Genomic DNA, 23,009 nt, shown 5'->3' with positions numbered 1-23,009 from the left:
AAATATGGCCTTAAAGCGGGTGTAAGTGATATGTTTTTGTGACCTTTTTTGTTTCTTCCTTATAATGTTAGAGCTCTAAATTCTGATAGTTATCATTTATATGGAGTGTTTGTTCTGTAACAGGGGTCTCCCCATCTCTCCAGCTCTTATGTAAACAGAACATACATTTTCAGGTGGGATACCAATTTTATCCAATCAGGAGAGAGAATCCCACAAAGATAATTTTAGATTGAATGTTATAGTGTTCCTATTCCAATTTGGTCTGGTCTGTATCTTTGTTGTTTTTGTCTTTTCTAGTGTTTCATCACTTCCAATTTCACTTGTTTATCCTATGAGTTTGCTCTCTCTCCTGACTGGATAAATTGGTATCCCGACCTGAACTCCTGTTTGATAAAGAGCTGGAGAGACCCCTCCGCCCAACCATCTAAACATCATCATCCGCTTATCCAAAGTCGGGTCACGGAGATAACAGCTCCTACAGAGAATCCCAGATTTCCCTTTCCCGGGCCAGATTAGCTACTTCTATCCCGAGGCATTCCAAGGCCAGTGCGGAGATACAGTAGATTCCCCCATCTGTTCCTTGATCTGCCCTGTGGCCTCCTGGAAGACCCTCTTTCCTTGGTGTTTCGCCAAACACCTGGAAAAGAAGTTCTTGCGTGGCCACCTCCCTGTGGGACCACGCCCCCAGGACCGCAGAGGATTATTGAAGCTGCCGTGTCCTGGTGGTCACAGCGGGTATCGCAAGACTTCCACATTTAAAACCCTAGCGCGCTTGGCTAGGTGCAATAATCGTCCGCATTTGGGCACCAAGTAGGGCACCAAAAATGCGGCAGTAAGGTGTGCTTCCGTTGCTTCTTGCGCTAAGGATAAGGATAATTCCTTTAACAGGTCCGTTCATGAAAGTCCTTGCGGTCTTGTTTCCAATGAGGGCCTGTGAGCAATTAGGGGTTAAGAGTCTTGCTCAGGGACACATTTCATTTCATCGACACATTTGCTGGCCTGGCCTGGAATCGTACCTGGGGCAACCAGGGCCTCTGGCTCCCTAGGCGGGCTCACTAACCACTCAGCACTCAGCTATGGCAGCTTCATTTAAATGAATAGGTGGGGGCGGGGGCAACCGTCCTCTAGTTTTGATATAACTCTATAAGTGGGATGTGTGCTGAGGACCTATAAGAGACGCCCAGGAGGTATCCATTCTAGATGCCCGAACCGCCATAGCTGGCTCCTTTCCAAGTGAAGGGCGGTTGTATGGGGTTTAATGATAACCGGAGTCCCTCGGGGCTCTGTACTAGTGTCTTTTCTGTTTTCTGTTATTGTGGGGAAAGCTTTGGCTGAAAATAGCCGATCGACAAGCTTACAACGCGTCGCAGTTACCGATCTGCTATTTTCTGCGAAAGCTTTCCCCACAGTACGGATGCTGGTCCCCACTCCTTGTGGTTTGTGACTTGTTTTGTCACTGTAGATTTGCACGTGAAATGTGTCTTTTTACTCATCCTAGGCGTGGCTTGCAGTCGTTGGTGTGAAACGCTCATGGAGCAGTTAGGGGTTAAGTGTCTTGCTCAGGGACACTTTGACACATTGCCGAGGCCTGTAATCGAACCAGGGACCTTTGGCTCTCTAACCATTCAGCTATGCCACCCGGGGCCACCTTGTGAGACCCTTTCACTTGGGGCATACGGTCTCATTCCTTACCTGGAGTACAGATAGAGAATGAGGTAGATCAAAACCATGAGACCCCTGTCACTGAACAAGCAGTCTATAGCAATGATTATTATCGTTAATGAATAAGTAATATAGCACTGTTTGACACTTATTTTAACCACATAAATATCACTTACACCACCTTTAATCAAACTATTGTGCCTGGGTTAATTAGTGGGAGTCACGGTGCGACAGAGGTTGAGGTGATGGTTAGCGGGATTGGTTTGGGTGGGGTTTGGGGGCTGGGTCAAATGTCATGATTTGAAGGGTGTGACCTTGGCATGGGGGCGGGCCGATTGCTGGGCAGGACGTCCCAGCTGGAGGAAGAGCTGTCATGCGACATCAGAAGAGCAGGAAACAGGAAGAGATCATTTGAAAATCACACAAAGAAACAACTCATGCAATAACCCACTGAACCACTTTCAACCTTGTGTTCCCAACTTCCCATTTTGGGCATGCTGTTATAGAAACATTTAGAAAAGGTTGAAAATCTAATATTGTTGAATCAATTTTAATTCACGTATTAATTTGTTAATTTATTGATTTATCATTGGTTTATTATGTTAAAAATCTTTGAAATACTAAAAACATTATCTCCATTTCTCTAAATATGTCTTTAACAGATCTTCAAGCTTATTGCGATGCATTGTGAGCTTGTAGATCTGTTGTAGATTTTTATTTTTGTTGTTTTCCGGTGGGGGGAGTGGGGTTGGGGTTCTGAATATTCTTGAAATATTATTATAATTTAGGTGACATATTCACCTAAATTATAATGACATGCCCAAAATACAGACGCCATTTTGACCGTGATTTTAAAACTTCACAGATCTGGTGTCAGATTGAAGTTATCAATCGTAATCCATCATTCATAGAACCTCTACGGATCTTAATGCCACCATTTAGCCTGACATGTATGTTTTATGACTAGAATTTGTTTATGCTCTTGCTGCGATCCTAATTTTTTTAAGAGACATTTTAAAGTTTTTGCATGAGTTTACATCATCAGAGAAGCAGGTGGACAGATCCAGGATCTGTGACAATCAGGCAGCATTGATTAGAGTCAAAATAAAGACAAAAAAAATAAAGAAAAAAATGCTCTTTGTTATATGACAAATAGTGAAAATAGCCAAGTAGATCTGCTAATTTTGCTATTTTTGAAAATAGCAACAACAACAAAATCTAGATTTCGACAATGTTTTGCCCAAAATAGGGATGCCAGGGTTAACATCATTTTCTTTTAATTAAATTGTTAATTTTTAATATTGTCAACGATACATATCAAACATATATCAAAAGGAAAAGCATGTATTTAATTTAGTCTGACCAGAGGCAGGATAAAACATATTCCCACCAGCCAACATGAAATAACAAGCATAACAAAAGAATAAATTCATTTTTGACCAATCATTTCTCAGCAGTTATCAGCCACTGGGGTAGTGTGGTGGTGTTTACCTGCAGAAACACACTGCCCTCTCGCTGTAGTTTGGTGTTTCGACTGTTTGTTGGACTTTTTTGAGGAGCCAAAAACAAAGGACAGTGTGTTTCTGCAGGTAAACACCACCACACTACTCAAGTGACTGTTGACTATACTGGTATAGAGGGAAATTATTACTTATTATCATTACAAAGTTACTATGCGTTTAATGACCACATGGGGGATTATCAGACGCAGGGGCATGGATTAAAATTCAACCCTAATTAGGCCTCCGGCGGTTCCGCTTGGTCGGATGACCAAAGGAAAACAGCACCCCGTCCCTCGTTTTCGCAATGGAAGTGAATTATGTAAGGTGGCAATTATACCGGATTGAGACTGAGCTAATAATCAGATTACTGCAGCCGAGGTTCAGAGGCTGAAGTTTCCCCACAACGCACCAAAGGAGGATTAGTAAGGGTTTGAGCAACTTTTTCTACTGTTTTGTCAGCTATTGTTGGGTCAGAGCCTGGCTGACCCAGCATAGTCACGTAGGCTACTGCAGCAGAGGAACAATTTAAACCAGCGTTCCTCAAACTTTTTTTTTATTGCAAAGGACCCCCAGTGTGATATGCAGTAGGCCACAGATTCCCATTTGATACCATTTGTTTTTATTATCTCTGGGGACCACACTGTAATCCTTAGGGTTAATGTAACTCTGACAGTGTACAAAATTGTATCTGTCAGACTTACAGAGCCGTAAGAGTCCATTTGGTTTTTAACTATCATTTAGCTAGGGACCTCCTGGAATCCCCTCAAGGACCCCTGGGGGTCCCCGGGCACCACATCGAGAAGCAGTGCCATAAACGTCCAGATTGTCCTGTCTAGTCTTGGAATTTAAACCAAAACAAACTTCCGAAATGTTGATGGTCGTTGATCTTTATAATATATCCTTATACGTATATCCCCAGCCCAAATTGTCTTTCCATTATAGCTCAACAGTAGACATTTCGGCACTCACGCTGAACACGTAAACAGTACTGTTTAGGTTTTTTCCCCACCGTAACTTCTATGTAGGATATAAAAGTTCAGAGTTGCAGCTTCAAACAAACAAAGTTCGAAATGAAAGTTTCATAACAAGGACATTAGCATTGTCAGATAAACACAAGCAGTAGTCAAACTTAGTTAAAGATGTTACAGTGAGCACAGCACAGCTGCTAGTCGGTTTTACTTGTAATTGTTGTCAATAAAGGGACCGTGCACCTGTTTACCACGACTGTTTCGTTGCGGTGGCGGAGATGTTTGAAAAATCTGCCAAGAAGAGAGAGGAGAGGGTCTGATGCCATGTTGGATCATGAGGTCTGACACCATAGAGGATTTTACAGAGTGATTCCTTCCATTGGAGCTCATCTCCTTCTGGGTGTTATATTATCATTTCATTATTTTATCTTATTAAAGGTGCAATAGACAATCTTAGGCCACTCTCAACACCTCTGTTTCAAGAGGTTGCTTATTTCCCCTGACAGGCAGTAATTGTGCAGTTTGCAACATTGTAACATGCCGGCTGAATGCTTTTCTTCAGGGGGAAAAAAAGTACCTTTCCCAAAACAAACCCAGAAGCACGTGGACAATGGCGACTGTCAGCTTTCAGAGGTAAACAACAATTTTGGACCTGCCAAACTTATTTAAATGGTTATTTCATAATAATTTCAGGGAGGAATAAGTGATACTTTTATTCCACACCCTTTTAGAAGTTCTGTGGATATAACCATTTTATTTTTTATTGTCTACAGAACATTGTTATCCTTGACCACATTCCCTTTTTTGATCATTGTGAAACTATAAGGCAAACCAGAAACAGATTGGCAAAAAAAGCAGAGGGACAGGGAGGACACTGCAGGGGGTGACTTACCGTATGGTTTTGACGATAAAACGGACGATGACAGCCAGCCCGACACACCCGCACATCACCCCGACCACGATGGCCGTCACCTCACCTGGACACAAGCAAGCATCACAAAACCGTCACTGTCACTTCTTAGCCAGCAGGGATGCACATTTGAACCCATTAAGGCCTGAGGTCGATTCTACAAATGCCTTCTAAACCAGACCAAACCTTTTAGTGCCGCGGAAATGATTTGTATTTGGTAATATGTATTAGAGCACATGGTTGATTACTGTAATATATTTTTGACTGACCATATATTATGGTGCTGTAGGTGATATTGTTTTTTTTTTCTTTTTATCCATTTTGGTGCTTTTAATGGTTATTTTGTACATTTAAATTATGCCGATAAAAATATTCAATCAATTCAATCTTGTCTTTCTTTTTCATTTATCAGCTACATTTTTGTGTTCTAGTTCCAATTTTGTCTGCTAATTTGTTATTTTTTTCAATTTCCTGCATGTACAGTACCAAGCATGATCGATGCAATTGATATCCTGACCTGAAAATGTATTTCTGTTTGCTAAAGAGGTGGAGAGACAGGAAAACCCCTGTTACTGAACAAACACAGTATTTAACACTTAACACCGGGAAAGCATCTGTGTCATTTTAGATTTTCGCGTTTGCTATTTTGACAAAAAAAAAAAAAAATCTTGAAAGTGTGAGACTATACTGATTTAGAAGGGATTTGTAAAATTGGCCACAGGTGTTAATGGGTTAACGGGGAAGAAAATCCCTTACAGCGCCTTGAAAAGAGATTAATCAATTAGGTAATGAATCCTCTCAGTACATGCACCTGGATCTGCATTATGAAGTGTTGTGATCAACATCATGTGACATTGTGTGCGTATAAAAAGTAAAACATTGATTTTCATGTTAGCAAAAAATATACCATCAAGTGAATCACTTTAATAGCAGCAATACTTTTACTGGGAGGGAAGTGAGACTTTTAACATGGATAAATATAATGTAGGTGACATCTTACCGGCTGACAAGTCTTTCAATGATCCTGCAACAGACACAAAGAATTGAATAAAACATTAGTATGACAATTAAAGTTCAACTTATTTCAATTCGAATTGAATTAAAGGCAGATTTTGTAATTCTGTACCACATAGACAATGAATATATTGTCAACACACACAAAAGTGTTCTGCCTATTTTTGTATAATTCAAAGATGTACTAAGGTATATACAGTATATTAGTACTAGATAGATAGCTAGATAGCTAGATCCTTTCCACTGGTCATCCTTGAGATGTTTCTATAACTTCATTGGAGTCTGCCTATGGTAAACTAAATTGATTTGACATAATTTAGAAAGGCACACACTCGTCTCTATCAGGTCCCACAGTTAACAATGCATGTCGGAGCACAAACCAAGCCATGAAGTCAAAGGAATTGTCTGTAGACCTCTGAGACAGGTTTGTATCGAGGCACAGATCTGGGGAAGGTTACCAAAAAAACGTTCTGCTTCATTGAAGGTCCCAACGAACACAGTGGTCTCCATCATTTGTAAATGCAAGAAGTTTGGAACCACCAGGACTCTTCCTAGAGCTGGTCACCTGGCCAAACTGAGCAATTGGGGGAGATGGGTCTTGGTCAGGGAGGTGACCAAGAACCTAAAGGTCCCCGTCACTCTGACAGAGCTCCAGTGTTCCTCTGTGGAGATGGGAGAACCTTCCAGATCTCTGCAGCACTCCACCAATCAGGCTTTCATGGTAGAGTGGCCAATCCTCAGTAAAAGGCACATGACAGCTCATTTGGAGTTTGGCAAAAGGCACCTAGAACTATTTGGCCTGAAATGTAATGTCTGGACAAAACCGGGCACCGCTCATCACCTGGCCAACACCATCCCTACAGGGAAGCATGGTGGTCGCAGCATCATGCTGTGGGGATGTTTTTCAGCAGCAGGAACTGGGAGACTAGTCGGGATCGAGGGAAAAAGTTTTGCAGCAAAGTGCAGAGAGATCCATGATGAAAACCTGCTCCCGAGCGCTCTGGACCTCAGACTGGGTTCACCTTCCAACAGGACAAGGAGCCTAAGCACACAGCTAAGACCACGTTTTAACGGTAACGATCTGAACAGAAAACGACAAACAGCCGGTGCGTTCTCACTTTTTATTCTGCGTTTACGCGGAGACGCAACAGTGATTGAAAATGCTGTAGTGTGCATGCCAGGTGGCTAGGTGGCAGTATGACCCGCTGCCAGATAGACTCATGCATAAGACCACTTCCGTTCTACTTCCTATCACAGCTGTTTGTTCACACCAATGTAATAGCATACGTGGCGTATGAGTTTTCAACCCCCAAAAATGCCGTTACCGTCTAAACGGAAGGCACATCTGATATTTTATTTTGCCGTTTTCTCTAGAGACTGTTGACCTCTAAATGGGGCCCAAGATAGCAGAGGTCACGGGACTTGGAGCCTAAGCACACAGCCAAGATAACAAAGGAGTGTCTTCAGGACAAGTCTGTGAATGTCCTTGGAGCCCAGACTTGGACCACCATTGAACGTCCCTGGAGAGATGTGAAAATGGCTGTGCACCGACGCCCCCCATCCAACCTGATGCAGCTTGAGAAGATCTGAAAAGAAGAATGGGAGAAACTGCCCAAAAATAGGTGTGCCAAGTTGTAGCATCATAGTCAAGAAGAACTGAGGCTCTAATTGCTGCCGGAAGTGCTTCAACAAAGTATTGGTTTAGTTTAGTATTTTTAATACATTTGCAAACATAAAAAAATAAAAATAAAAGCTTTTTCATTTTGTCATTATGCAGCATTGTGTGTAGAATTGTGAGCAAAACATGTTTTTTAAAAAAAAGCATAAGATGGTAACAAAAAAAAGCAGAACATAAGGTGGAAGAATACTTTCACTATAGGCACTGTACAGATATATATATAGATAGATAGATAGATAGATAGATAGATAGATAGATAGATAGATAGATAGATAGATAGATAGATAGATACTGTAGATAGATAGATAGATAGATGCCTCACTACAATGAGCACTTCACACAAACTCTCTCCTCTTTGTCTCCCTCTCCTCTCTCCATCTCTCCATTCTGCTCTCTTTCTCTCTCTCGTCCTCTTGTCTTATGACAACAATGCTTTCACTGTTTGCTTCTTCTAATCAATAAACAAACAGCTAACACCACATTAGCAAGCCCCACTTCTATTTTCACCCTCTCTCTCACACCCACTTTCTCACCCTCTCTCTCTCTCTCTCTCTCTCTCTCTCTCTCTCTCTCTCTCTCTCTCTCTCTCGTCCTAATTGGCAGCTGTTTCATCCATCCTTCTATTGTAGTCAGTATTAATAACAGCATGGTGTTCAACCACCCAACATTCATCCCACTCTGTCAAGTACCAGTGTTAATATCGTCCACTAAAACTATGACAAAAAAATGTTTGTCAACTACCTTGTTTCACTTAACGAAAACTAAATAGACACCAAATAAAAACTAGGACATTTTTACATAAGTAGATTGAATGAATGAATGAATGAATTATCATTTGCATTCCTGAGCTCTTCAGTGCCTGGGGGTTTCTAACCTGGGGTGAAAGAGGAGTAGATGACTCGGTGGTTGAGCGGTTGTGTGGCCCGGTAGTTGTCCTGCAGCAGCATCCTGTCAGAGTCCTCAGCCTTACTGGAGTACAGCACCGTCTCCAACCTCAGCAGCTGGACCGGAAGACAACACATAAAAATGGATCATAAACAAATAAATTCATATCGAAGACATTCCGTAAAAAAATAATAAAAAATAACCTTTAAGAAGTATTGTCAAAATAGCAGATCTGCTATTTTCAATAGTTTGGGTCCCGGGAGAGACATGAAATTTGTCTTTTGGGTCTCGAGCTAAAATGTTTGGGAACCGCTGCACTACCGAGTGCGTGCGTGCGTGCGTGCGTGCGTGCGTGCGTGCGTGCGTGCGTGCGTGTGTGTGTGTGCATGCATGCGTGTATATGCGTGTCTGCTTGGTCACACACTTTCAACCTGGCGGCCTTATTTGGGGCATGTCAATATAGGTGGACGTACATTTTCAGAACATTTTAACCCATTCAATCCGGGAACACATCTACAAATGTCTTCTAAATCCTACGTTTTCTGAAAACCGTATGTTGCTAATATCAGTGGTTCTCAAACTTTTTCATGGCAAGGACACCCCAAATGACATGTATTTGGTCGCGGACCCCCATCTCAAAATGTTTTGTTCCAGGGACCCCCCAGAAGCAAAGATTTGAGTTACAAATGTTCGCTTTAAAAAAATATATATATTCAAAGATTTGCACAAATTGTCATGATTTAAAAAAAATAGCAGATCTACAAGCTCATAGCGCGGCACAGAAATGAGCTTGTATATCTGCTGTTTTTGAATAGCCAAAGTATAAATTAATGACTATAGCTAAAATCAAAAATGACACAGATGCGTTCCCGGATTGAATGGGTTAAAAGACAGCGTTTCCCCCCCAAATAATTGCCAATCTACAAGCTAACAACATGTCGACATGTGTTGTGAGCTTGTCCATATGTAATTGATTGATTGATTGATGTATTGTCTGTCTGTCTGTCTGTCTGTCTTCATGTAAGACAATCCTACAGACTTATGCAGGGCATCATGAACTACCCTCTCTTCGGTTTTTGCTTGTTGAGTTGAATTTAAAGCCCATCAGTTTCTGTTATGACCACAGGGCTACAATTAACCAGAGTTCTCGTTTGTCCCCTTTCTGTTTACCAATTACCATAAAACTTTAATAGATGTAACATAGATTTTCCATCTGCCTCCTTCGTCCTTTAATGAACTTTACGTTGTCAGCTTAACGTGTCTCACGTCGTTGCTGTTGGGTGTAAAAAAAACCTTGTACAAGTACGTCCAAAGCTGTTACTTTTCAGGAAATGGAAAACAATATTGTTATTTAGTCAAGCTCTCGTTAAAATTGTGGTTAAATATTAATAAAACCCAGAAAATACACACTTAATCCCTTTCAACCGGGCTTCCCTCATGTCATTATAGGCCAAGATTTAAAAAATAATTATTTGCATCGCTTTGTGAGCTTGTAGATCGGCTACTTTCACTACTTAGCGCGACACTGTCACACAACGAAGTATAAATGAGCTATATTTAGCTATGAATTGAGTTTTATGCCCTGCTGATATTTAAATTGAACTTTAACTGGAGGAACTACAATTCCCAATGGGGCCTGGGAGCCTCTGGGGTTTCCCAGGAGGAAGTCACAGGGGAACAAGACATTTGAGATGACCTGTATCTGGCCTTGAGGTTCTAAGTGGTACTAAAACATGGAAAACTGTGGCCTGCACTACCAAAATCATTGATGTCACTTAATACATCTTTATTCATACGCAATCGACAGAAATAGAAGAATATTAGCTGTGCGTGATGCTAATATTATTATTATTATTAGTTATAGATACTGTAACTCAAAATCTGTACAGACTGTCAGCAACTCATTATTTCACATGCTTCCGTCTTCTCGTGGGAATCTTTAGTTCCTCTAGTTGGGCAACCACCTCTTTTTGATCCACCAGTCGTACAAATCTTCAGATTTGTACGACTGCCGTATGTGAAGCAGATTAACCCATGCAGGCCGAAGGTTAGAAGCTTAATATCGCCCTTGTGGGAGTCCTGTTGCCTGAGTGGCAGGGGTCAATTACGTCCGCGTTCACACTAGCATCAACAAAGTGACAGGCTATAAGTCATTTTCAATGGAGCAGCTACATGATGTTACAAAATGATGCCCAACACTTGTCACTTGTCACTTGTCGTCAAGCTACAAAAAAAAGTGAGAAAAACATAAAAGATAATATTAAAGCGTGTGTTAAAAGAACAGGGAACTGGCTGATGGCAAGAAATTGTGTTCTCTTCTCTCCATTACACGAAGGAATTGCGTGGAGAGAGAAGGGGAGTTGAAAGTTGAAAGTTGAGTGGGGCCCAGTGAGGAGCTAAGCTAGTTGAGCGAGTGCCTAGCTGCGATGAGTGGTGCGAATAAAAAATCATGATCCCTACTCTCGTCCATATGGGATGTGATATGAAGTTGCCCAAGCGTCAATATAATTAGGAATGAGAATGTGTTTCCGCCGTAATCTGAAGACTCACCTCTTCTAACTCCATTAGCTCGTAGCACTTAGCCTTGACGACCATGCAGTCTTATGCAAAGGTTAAAAATAAATGTAATTTAGATGCATGTTATGTAGACAGCTGATAGATTCATTTGTTCACCAGGCATCCAATAGTTTGTATAGTTTCAATGTACAGATTGTTTTTTTAAATATATATTATACTGTTTAGACTGAGGTTATTGGTTTACCTATGCTCCTAGATTACTGAGGCACTACACTGTCTACATTTAATGTATTACCTCGTGTTTACCTTGCTTACTGTAAATCTCTCTCTCACACACACACACACACACACACACACACACACACACACACACACACACACACACACACACACACACACACACACACACACACACATAGCCTCCCTACCTGAGCGGGTGAGATTCGAACGGCGTGGTGGAGCAGGGTCCACAGTACGGTCTGGTGGCAGGGTGGGGTGGTCAGAGAGCCGTTGTACCTGTAGTAGCGAGTCAGGTCAGCAGGAAGCAGAGACTGGACATCAAACGCTGGGATGGACACCTTCTGACCTGACCACACAGGGATTAGAATCAAGAAATCAAGAGGGTTTTATTTGTCACTCATTTTCATACAGGTACAAGTATCGACAAATGGTTGGAGCATGTCCGCAAGCAACATAAATACAACAAATATTACTGCGTTTAAGGCCAAAAAAGTGCAGGAAAGACACACACACACAAACACACGCACGCACGCACGCACGCACGCACGCACGCACGCACGCACGCACACACACACACACACACACACACACACACACACACACACACACACACACACACACACACACACACACACACACACACACACAGAGCTCATGCTTTCTCTGCTTTTTTATGCCTAAATTGTAAATTGCAATGGTCATGAGAACTTGTATCTCCTGAAAATGTTGGAGAGAACTTTGTGGCCGGTGAAATGTGGTGGTCATTATGGAGGGTCACTTATCTCCCAGTTTAACCGGTTTCAAATGGAAACAGGAAATAAATAACCAATTATTCATTATGTTGTGCTCATTTTAGACTTTTTAATATCTTTTAGCTTCTTTAACTGGAATAAACACAGATTCCAGAGACTGTTTATGGCATTTCTAATGATTTATTTGTGTTTTTGAGATGGGAACTGATGTCACAGGCTGGTACGGTACTGTATACGGTACCTATGGGGTCCTTGACGGGGTTCCAGGGAGTCCCAAGCTAAATGATGAGGGACCAAATGGAAACTTTTGGGTCTGAAACTCTGAGAGTGTACAAATGGAACCAAATGGAGGTCTGTAACTCTGAGAGTGTACAAATGGAACCAAATGGAGGTCTGTAACTCTGAGAGTGTTGATAGTTTGGAACCAAATGGAGACTTTTGGGTCTGTAATTTTGAGAGTGTACAAAGGTCCATTTGGTTCCATTTTCCATTTGTACACAGAGTTATTGGAGTCCGTATAATGCATATCAAACTGGGGAACCACTGCTTTCCACTGTAAAATCCCAGTGTTAATTTAACTCTGAATAGGGTACATAATGGAACCAAAAGGATTTGACTGTGTGGGCTGTGGATGCGGTATGTGATCAGTAGCCTACCTGCGTGTCGGACGCGTCCCAGGTAGTTGAAGATGTTGTTGAAGGCCTCGTTGGTCTCCTCTCCTGTCTGAAAACATACATGGAACACTTGGCACGAACGCACTGGTCTATACACAGTAAAATTCCCATTTAAAATTATGTTTTTGTTATATACTGTATTCTGGCAATCATTGCTATAGAGTGTTTGTTCAATAACAGGGGTCTCTGCGTCTCTCCAGCCCTTTAATAAACACAAAATACATGTTCAGGTCGGGATACCAGTTTTATCCAATCAGAGAACTACACAAAGATCATTTATTAGCTTAAATTGTATTGAACTCCAATTCCAATTTGGTCTGCTCATTTCTTTGTGTCATGACTCCCTGTACTTGTTTATCCTGTATAAGTTCTCTCTCCTGATTGGATGATATGATATCCTGACGTGAAAATGTATTTTCTGTTTATTAAAGAGCTGGAGAGACAGAGAGACCCCCTGTTACTGAACAAACACTATCTATAGCAATGATTATATTTATTAATGATGATGATGATCAGAATATATCTAGAGCTATTTAACACTTAATTTATATCACTCATTGTCAGTGGATTAGTGGTCATGTGTGTCTCACCTCTATCAGAACTCCCAGAACAGCCAGGCCGTGGGTCTGGGTCATGGCTTCTGAGATGTTGGAGAACTTATCCGAGTTGTAGTGAACCACGTGAAGCTGACGGACAGACAGACGGACGGACAGACAGACAGACAGACAGACAGACAGACAGACAGACAGACAGACAGACAGACAGACAGACAGACAGACAGACAGACAGACAGACAGACAGACAGAGTTGTAGTGAATCAAATGAAGCCTGGGTGAGCTCGTTGCAAGCTTGTAGATCTGCTATTTTGTCACACAACAAAGTATAGGGCTTAAGTGGTTAACAGAATGTTAATAATAGCTGAGTCAGAGGTTGGCATACAGTCAGAATGTTAATAATAGCTGAGTCAGAGGTCACTCTGTATAGCTGGCATACAGTCAGGTGACAGATGGAGAGAGGAAGTGTAATGTTGAGCCTTCCTCTTCACCTTCTCCTCTCTCACCTCTGTCATCTCTCTCTCTCTCTCTCTCTCTCTCTCTCTCTCTCTCTCTCTCTCTCTCTCTCTCTCTCTTTTTTTCCTTCAGTCTTTCTTTTTTCATCAGGGTTCAGGGTGCTGAACCACAACTTCTATTGAGTGCATGTGTGCATGGGTGCATGCATGTATGTGCGTGCACATGTGTTTGTGTGCACGTGTGTGTGTGTGTGTGTGTGTGTGTGTGTGTGTGTGTGTGTGTGTGTGTGTGTGTGTGTGTGTGTGTGTGTGTGTGTGTGCGTGTGCGTGTGCGTGTGCGTGTGCGTGTGCGTGCGCGTGCGTGTGCGTGTGAGAGAGAGAGAGAGAGAGAGAGAGATTTAAAGTTGTTTCATTGGATGCTTTTATCAAACCTTTTGTGGTCATCTGGTCCTCATAAAAGAGCACACACACACACACATACACACACACACACACACACACACACACACACACACACACACACACACACACACACACACACACACACACACACACACACACACACGGTACCTCTGCGTCGGCGCTGTGTCCATCGATGGCGTGTTCACTGCCTCCATGGCTGGGTCCTCCGCTGCCCCAGTGCAGGTGCATCTGGACGGCTGTGAAGAGCCAGGGCAGGCCACCCAGTCCCATCCAGTCTGGGAGCGATATGACCACTGAATAGACCAGATAAAAACATTAGAATGTTTGTAAACAAACGGGTGTATCCGGGTAGAATGTCTATGGACTTTTTCACAACATAAAATAAAGTGTCCAGAACATTAGCTACAGTATGTCTAGTTTGTCAACCTGTGTATATTTATAATAACATAGCATCATAATTGTCAATAACAATATCAACATCATAAATGTCCTGTTCTTCCCGAAAATTGGTTAATGAATAACACTGCTCCAATGCGATGCTACTGGCGTCATCTACCCGTATATTTTTTTTTGCTGATGTCATGATGATTCCGTCTAAAGGGATGGGACCCTAATTGTTATTATTGTTTATTATGGTGATACAAAGGTGCTCTTTAATTTATTGTCGCCATACTCTGGATCTGAGTTGGCTCTGGATCTTTTTTCCATCTACACCAAATTAAGATTTACAAGCTCATAGGTCCATTATTTGATGGGCGGGGCTGTTCTGGATTGGATTTTGGGATAATCATGGGTGACGGATTTGCTAAATCGGACCCGTGCAGGGCTCTGGCTAGGATACCTATGATGTGAGGAGGCCGCGTGGAGTCGGTTGCCGTAGTTACCTGAGTGTCCGTTGTTGGAGAGTTCAAAGGGCATGTTGCCGTGGTGACTGTATCCCAGCGGGGTCACAGGGGTCAAACTGGGGTCGTGTTTGGTCTGGGCCGTTACCACGTCAATGGGAGACTGGGACACGCCTCCGCAGCCGGGGAAATACTCCGCCCATTCCGACTGTCCAATCAGGCCTTAGAGAAACAGGGATAGTGTTTCTAGTTAGAGGGGTATTTGACTTTGAAGCGGGTCCTGGGTCATCTTAACGTCTTCTCTGGCTTTTGTGTGCACCTCAAGATTTACAGATTGCTTGATACAATATTTAGATATTTGTCTCCGCCAGGCTGAAGGCATGGCCGAGTCTATGTTTTGCTAGCATGTTTTGCCCCCTGTACGTTCGTCCGTCTGTCCATCCGTCTGTCCATCTGTCCGCCCGTCCGCCCGTCCGCCCGTCCGCCCGTCCGTCCTTCCGTCTGTGAACAGCTCATCTCCGGCACTATTGAACCGAGCGAAACTGTGCACGCACACTCCCAGGATGCCAGAGAAGAACCTTTCCAGATCGGCCTGTTATAGCGCCACCAGGAGGTCGATTTTTGCAACAATTCTTTATTATTACTCCTACAGATTTTGTCCAAACATCACACAAATCGGTACACATTATTTCTATAGTCATGTGATTAGGGCGGAGCTGTCTGATTATTCATATTCCATCCTGATTGGCTAACATTGGCTTCCAAAGTTTGCAGGATTGGTCCGTTTTGAAAGACATGCCTCAAATCAAGAACGCAGTGTCCGATTGTCGTGAAATTTTGCACGCAAATTCCCACTAGGTCGAAGAAGAAATGCCCCCCAAACATTTTCAAATCAGCCTCATGGTGGCGCTATAACAGGCCGATTCCCTATTTTACCTTCACCGATCGGCGTGAAACTTTGCACGCATACTCCCTAGAGGTCCAGGATATCATGTGAGAGCTACCTATACTTTATTTATGTTTTTATTGAGTGAATGAGTACAAGGTACAACATGCTTCTTGACAATTCAAAACTATAGACATAGACTACCTAAACTCAACGTGCTCGTGATTTATATTGTTTCATTTCAGCAATCTGCCAGCAAGGTACCATGGACAGCTTTGTATGACTATAGTGATACTGTCGATTTGCGTGATGTTTGGACAAAATCTGTAGGAGTACTATATATGTGTGTTTTGCAATAATTGACCTCCTGGTGGCGCTATAACAGGCCGATCGGAAAAATGTGTAGCAGAGGTTCTGCGCTGGCATCCAGGAAGTGTATGTGCACAGTTTCGTTGCGATCGGGCGACCGGTGCTGAAGCCTGTTCACAGACGGACATACGCGCACACACACACACGGACAGACAGACGGACGGACGGACGGACAGGGTGCAAAACATAATCTCGGCGACAATGATGATGGGGATACTTGATGAAGGTCCGAAACATTGTACTCGCAATAAAATACTTTCTTGCTGTAAGTGTGCGGGATCTCCATTTTTTCCAGAAAGACATTATGTCAAAGCACGTTGGATGTTGATGTAAACAAACAGGAGATCTGTGATCATCACTGTATAGTATACAGTGGCCGAGGTCTAACACTCAGAACTCAGAGCGGAGCCGCAGCGAGTATAAAACAGTCTTGTCCTCAGATAACTTTGCTTGTGTCGGCAAACCGGAAACAGTTCCAACATCGTTTTTGAGTATGCTGCCAGCTTAGTTGAGGGTGTACACATTATAACCAAACGGACCCTGACGGGTCCCATGTGGTTACATGTATTATACACCCTAAGAGATAAATGAACACAGGAATGTACTGTGTAGTTGGAGAGAGACATCAGATCACCTCATATGCATCAATGAAACACTTTGGCACCGACAGAAAGACAGACACACAGAGAGAGAGAGAACGAGAAAGAGAGAGACAAGCAGACATACAGAGGAAGAGTCAGACAGACAGACAGAGAGAGAATGAGAGAGAGAGAAACACAGTGACATCAGCCAATCACACAGGCCACTGGCTCTCAGTCATCCAGAATTAAGTCTGTTGTGATCAGCGTCCGACGGAAGCAAAGCTTTCCTCCTCCTCCTCCTCCTCCTCCTCCTCCTCTTCCTCACAATGCCAGCTTCACACAAACACCCAACCACACACACACACACACACACACGCGCACACGCACACGCACACGCACACGCACACGCACACGCACACACACACACACGCACACACCGTGTGAACGCACACCCTCTGAGGTCACAGCAGGTTCACACCAAGGTCATCCTTTGATCCTCACTTTATGTCATCCATAAGCAAACAGCCCCTTCATACCATAGCATTCTGTCCTCTGTCTCCCTCTCAGTGTTAAGTCATGCATGCTTACTGTTGCTGTGTACTGTCCTCTCAAAACAAACACACGCACACGCAGTGGTGGAAAAAGTACTCAAATGTTTTAGTAAAAGTATCAATACTGCAATTTAGAAATACTCTGTTACAAGTAAAAGTCCGGCATTAATCATTTACTTGAGTAAAAGTACAAAAGTATTGCTCACAAAAGTAAAGCTCATAACGCGTCGCGATGCGACGCGTTGTGAGCTTGTAGATCGGCTATTTTCAAATAGCCTACTGTAGGTATAAAATAGGGCTAAAGTGGCTAATGTATGTTTAATAATATCATAATGTATATCTGAAAAGTAACTAGTAACTTAAGTTTTCAAAAAATTGTAGTGGAGTAAAAGTACAATATTTGCCTCTGAGATGTGGTGGAGTAAAAGTAAAAGTATATACAATTGGAAATACTCCAGTAAAGTAAAAGTACCTCCAAATTGTACAAAAAGTACAGCACTTGCGTAAATGTACTTAGTTACTTTACAACACTGCACGCACCCACACATAGAGCCCTACATGGTTTAAGTTGCTTTTAAAGTCTTTAACCACTTAAACCCCAGCATCTGTACTGTTTTATTTTAGTCACTTTTTACCCCTTTTTCTCACCAAATTAGTCGTTATGCCAATTATTTCCTCCCCACGTGCATTTCTGTGTGTTGTCACTGCTGTTGTATCCTACTGTTTCACTTGGCAGTGAGGAGCCCGCACCTGGAGGACGTAGAGACTTTGTCCTACTACACCTCCCGCCCAACACTCCCTGCTGACAGGTGCCGCCCCAGCCCGTAGGAGTACGTGCGGTGACAATTATCACCCTCAACGCCCTGTTTCCCTCCCCCGAACGGAACACAGGGCAATAGGCTCTATGCACAGCAGCCATATTGGAAATAAATTGGGCCTCTTCTTACTTCCTTCACAGGTGTTACCAATGATACTAATTAAGGCTCTGTTCCATTCTGGTCAAACAGAGTCAGTGCTGACATTGTGCACCGTACTCTGTTACAAGTAAAAGTCCAGAATGAAAAATGTACTTGAGTAAAAGTATAAAAGTATTGGCATCATAATGTACTTTAAGCACCAAGCGTAAAAGTACTAAAATGTTTGAAAATAGCAGATCTAGATTAGTAAGGGTCCATTTGGTTCCATTTGTACACTCTCAGAGTTATGGGGGTCCTTGAATTGAAAAGTTTGAGAACCACTGTGCTACACTAAATGGGACAGAGCATTCATTAGTATCATTGGTAACACCTGTGAAGGAAGTAAGGAAGCGGCCCAATTTCTTTCCAATATGGCTGCTGTCCATGGAGCCTATTGTGTTCGTATAGACGCTCGACAAAGCCGGATGTACCATGGTGGATTTGAACCCCCAGACTCCGTAGCAGTGGGCAACTGCTTTACCACTGCGCCACCTGAGCACCAGCATCCCTATTCTGGTGAAAACTTTAGCAGAAATAGACGATCTACAACGGGACACAAAGCTGTAAGCTTGTAGATCGGCTATTTTCAGCAAAGATATTTAATTTTGCGAAAACAGAAAATACACTATAACAATGTAAGGAGTTTAAGTGGTTATGGGATGACAAATACATGACTGGAAAATTATATAAATAAAATAAAATCAATGAAAAAAAATATTTAAAAATGTGGCCCTCTCAATCTCATTAGAAGGACAATATCAGTCACTAGCTATACTGTCCTGGTTTGTGATCCTCCACAACTCCTCATTTGAGGTTTTGATGGGCCACCATAGCTTGAGGATGTAACACAGGCAATTGTTGACAAACACCTGGATCTTGCTTGTGAGGCCCTCGGTAGTCTGCACATTTCAGAGCCATAATGTCAGGGTGTGAGACAGAGCAGTTTAAATTCAAGGGTATTTAATAAGAAATAAGACAGGAAACACAAGGAAGCAAACTGGGAAACTGAACTGTACTGGGAAACGCTAAACTAATGTCATGTAGATACAGATCTGGAACACACATACTCACAGAATGACAATAAGTGATAAACTGGCCAACAATAATAAAACACAGGAAGGTTTAAATAGACACAGGACTAACTAGACAAAGGTGAACTCAAAGACAAATCAACACAGGGATTGGCTGGGGCACAACAGGACACAGGTGGAGAACATTTGCAAATTACAGACTGGTGAGACAACACGTCTTGCGTGGCCAGACTGTTGCCTCCCACAATTTTCAAATGCTTCCGGTCATACAGTCTGGAACACGGAAGCTCTGATCATGAGCAAGAGATAAAGCGGATGTGAAGCCTCCTCCCTACTTCCGTTTATTTAGAGTCGCGCAAATTTATCCTAATATAAATCATCTAAGCGTTGCTGTCCGGCAGGAACCAGCTAACTCCCTTTTTCCGCTTTTGCATTTTTTTTCCATAAATCAGTGCTATTGAACACCCTTTACGTCTGTGTGTTGGTAAAAAAAAATATTGAACCAATGAAAAGTATTAAAAAGTTCTTCTGACAAAACCAGCTAACTCCATTGGATCCTCAAACTTTCTGCTGAACCAGCAAACTCCAGCAAAGAGGGGTGGAGTTAGCTGGTTTTGCTGACTCCAGACTCATCCCCCTTTTGACCTCCAACCTCATTGTGAGCTTGGAGGTCCATTCAGCTGTACTTATCAATGATGAACAAAACTCCATTTTTGTTTTGTTTTTTAAATTTCCTGAAAAATTTACATTTTGGAGTTAGCTGGTTCCTGCCGGACAGAAGAGATATATAGCTGGCTGTTTAGCAGAAATAGAAATTAAAAAATAAAATGTAAATATATTTTCGTGAAAGAAAATGACGAACAGATGCCAGCTACTGTGTTCGGATTTCGGGAGGTGTAGTTCCAGACTCTAGCAATCGGAGATTGTGGAATAGTTGTCTGACAGTCTGGCTACGCAAGACTAACTAAGAAAACAGGAACCAATATCACTACAAAATATAACACACATTTCAGTCAGACAACAATTGGATTGGATTAGAATATATATTTATTAAGCAAGCTTGAGCATAGATATAGGAAGCATAAAGAAGCATAGTTTGGCGTCAGGTCTCTGAATCCATTCACTCCCTGTAAGAATAACATCATACTATAATTCTAGTAAGGGTGAGTCTGTCTGTAGTGGTGAGTGAGTAGGTGAAGCTACCCGGTTCTCCTCAGTGGCTGGAGCAATTGCTCTGATTTTGCACACAGCCATTAATCTCTCAAGAACAGATTCCGACCTGCGGTGGAATCTGTCGGAGCGGTTCGTCCTAACCAGTGCGCATTGGATACAAGTGGGCGTGCCTTCAGATCAGGAAGTGGGCCGCGCTTTACCCAATCAAATGTAGTGGGCGGGATTCACGTGTCCATCCACCATGATCCACCCTCCCCCCCTCGAAACTAGCCGAAACTAATTTAACAATAGCGTCCTCGGAGCGGACAAAACCACGGAAAGATATTCACATTTTAAATTACTCTTTCATCATAGAAACAAGTGGGCTTATAACCAAAACCATCCATGTTCTCTGGGAGAAGTGGTGTTAGTGTTCCGTGTAGAAATATTGTTAGTGGGAATGAAAACATGGTCGCACCAACCGGAAGTGATGCGCTATAGGCAGACATGAAACCGGTGTTTCCCTGCGCTCTAGTCTAACATTATACTCCTGCCAGACTCCACAGAATATCAGAAAAGCAGAGGTCGCTGTTTTTCATTTTCTGTGGGGTCTGGCTACGCGAGACTACACAGCCATTGACCATTACCATCTGAACTTAACCGTGAAGCCCGTTTTTCAATTACACCAAATCTCAGCTTCTTATTAGCGTTTTTGTGTCAAACACTGTCGCCATGGTTACGGGGCTGCCCAGCTATTACTGCCTCCCGGGTTGCCAGATCATGTGCGCATATCCCCCCACGGATGCGTCGACCGGGTATGGTCTAGTTTTAATAAATGTTACATGCCAAATAGCATTTACAGGGAGTGAATAAAGACCCCCACGGGGATCTAGAAACAGAACCTACAGGTGGATGCCGGGGAGGCGGTGGGATGAGACTATTCATGGTAGCAGCATACGTAGGCAAGCAAAGCAGCAGATCCGCAGGATTTCAGCAACAGCACAGCAGCAGCGCCGGCACGACAGCCCAGCAGGAGAGCGCAACTAGAATGAACAGGTAGGCAGAGCAATACTTATAACCCACCGACCAGGAGAAAAATGCATGTGACTAGTCACCTGGTCGGATGGCCCAATCCCTGAGTTGCCTGGCCTGAACTAGCTCCGTAAACTGCGCCTCATACGCATGGCTGACAGCATCCTGAAGGCAGGAGTGGGAGTTCAGCAGGGCCCTCACGTATCCACCGCTACATCAGTGACCCGGGAGATGGTATCATAGGAGAACATCTACAGTACCACACCAGCAATGGACTCTGCTGATCCGCCTGCGTACTGGGGTCGGTTGCTTCAAGTCAACTATGAAGAAGTGGGGCCTGGCAGACAGTGCAGCATGCAAGTGTGGCAGAGCCTGGGCTGACTGCCAAACACATTATCAATCACCACCTGTCCCCTGTACAGACCACCTTCAGAGGCCGGTCTCTTCCACGTGGGACCAGAGACAAGGGCGAGGCTACACGAGTTGGACATTTGACGATGATACAAGAAGAAGCGCCATACAGCAGGACAGTCTTCATGTTGGTGTTGAAGATCCATGGCTTGGTGTTGTTGGAGAGCTGCTTTGATAGGCAGATTGTGCCATAAAATCTTAAATGCAAGCTGTGCTTTGCTGTGTAGCTCTATGTCGCTGTCTGCTCCTCCATCCCTGCTGATGTTACTCCCTATAGGTAAGTGAAATGCTCCACGTCCTCTATGGCCTCCCCACTGAGTGTGATGGGGTCATGTGTTTTCAGGTTTAACCTTGCGGTCTTGGGTTTTCCCGGTGTTGATCTTGAGCCCAAGCTGTCTCTCTGTCTTCTGTTGCATGTGTGTGTGTGTGTGTGTGTGTGTGTGTGTGTGTGCGTGTGCGTGTGCGTGTGCGTGTGTGTGTGTGTGGCTTTCGAAGACTAGTGCAAGGTCATCTACTGTATTATTCAAAATCCAGGTCCTCGAGCTGGGTGAATATGGTCCATTGGATTCCTGTCCATTAATTTCCAGTTGTTCTTCTCATGATCCAGTCGATGGCAATGAGGAAAATCAAAAGACAGGAGACGACCTTGCCGTACTCTGAAACTGAAAGTTTGCCCTTGCAGATCAGATCACACAGCCTCTGAAATCCTAGTACATGATCTTTATTGGATGAATGATTTTAGAGGGTATCATAGTGACCCAAGAGTTTCCACAGCACTTCCCTGTCTAGACCGTTAAAGGCTTGTCCAAATCAACAAAAATGTACATAGAGGGGGGTTTGCCATTCTACACACTGCTCTATGATAATTCTCATTGATGCAATAATGTCAGTGCATTATTTATCTTTCCTTGCCCTTTTCTTATCTGATTGTCCAGGGCTGATTGTATCCTATCTAAGATAATCC

General features: G+C 43.0%; 1 protein-coding gene across 1 annotated transcript; it reads right to left on the bottom strand.

The window, feature by feature from the left end:
* Positions 1–475: 475 nt before the first annotated feature.
* On the bottom strand, positions 476–21,547 carry ca14 (carbonic anhydrase XIV; the record flags this gene model as incomplete). Its single annotated transcript, XM_084048443.1, has 13 exons — positions 476–668; positions 1,977–2,030; positions 4,376–4,423; positions 5,025–5,109; positions 6,043–6,066; positions 8,609–8,735; positions 11,565–11,722; positions 12,785–12,851; positions 13,393–13,488; positions 14,382–14,527; positions 15,119–15,298; positions 19,195–19,318; positions 21,509–21,547. 13 exons carry the CDS (start codon positions 21,545–21,547, stop codon positions 476–478), a joined length of 1,341 nt encoding a protein of 446 aa, XP_083904569.1.
* Between the last annotated feature and the right edge of the window lie 1,462 nt (positions 21,548–23,009).

This window comes from Gymnoscopelus microlampas, assembly GCF_963454915.1.
Source record: "Gymnoscopelus microlampas genome assembly, chromosome: 3".
NCBI lineage: Eukaryota > Metazoa > Chordata > Actinopteri > Myctophiformes > Myctophidae > Gymnoscopelus > Gymnoscopelus microlampas.
Note: the sequence above shows the minus strand (reverse complement) of the source record. Positions and strands in the feature narration are given on the sequence as shown.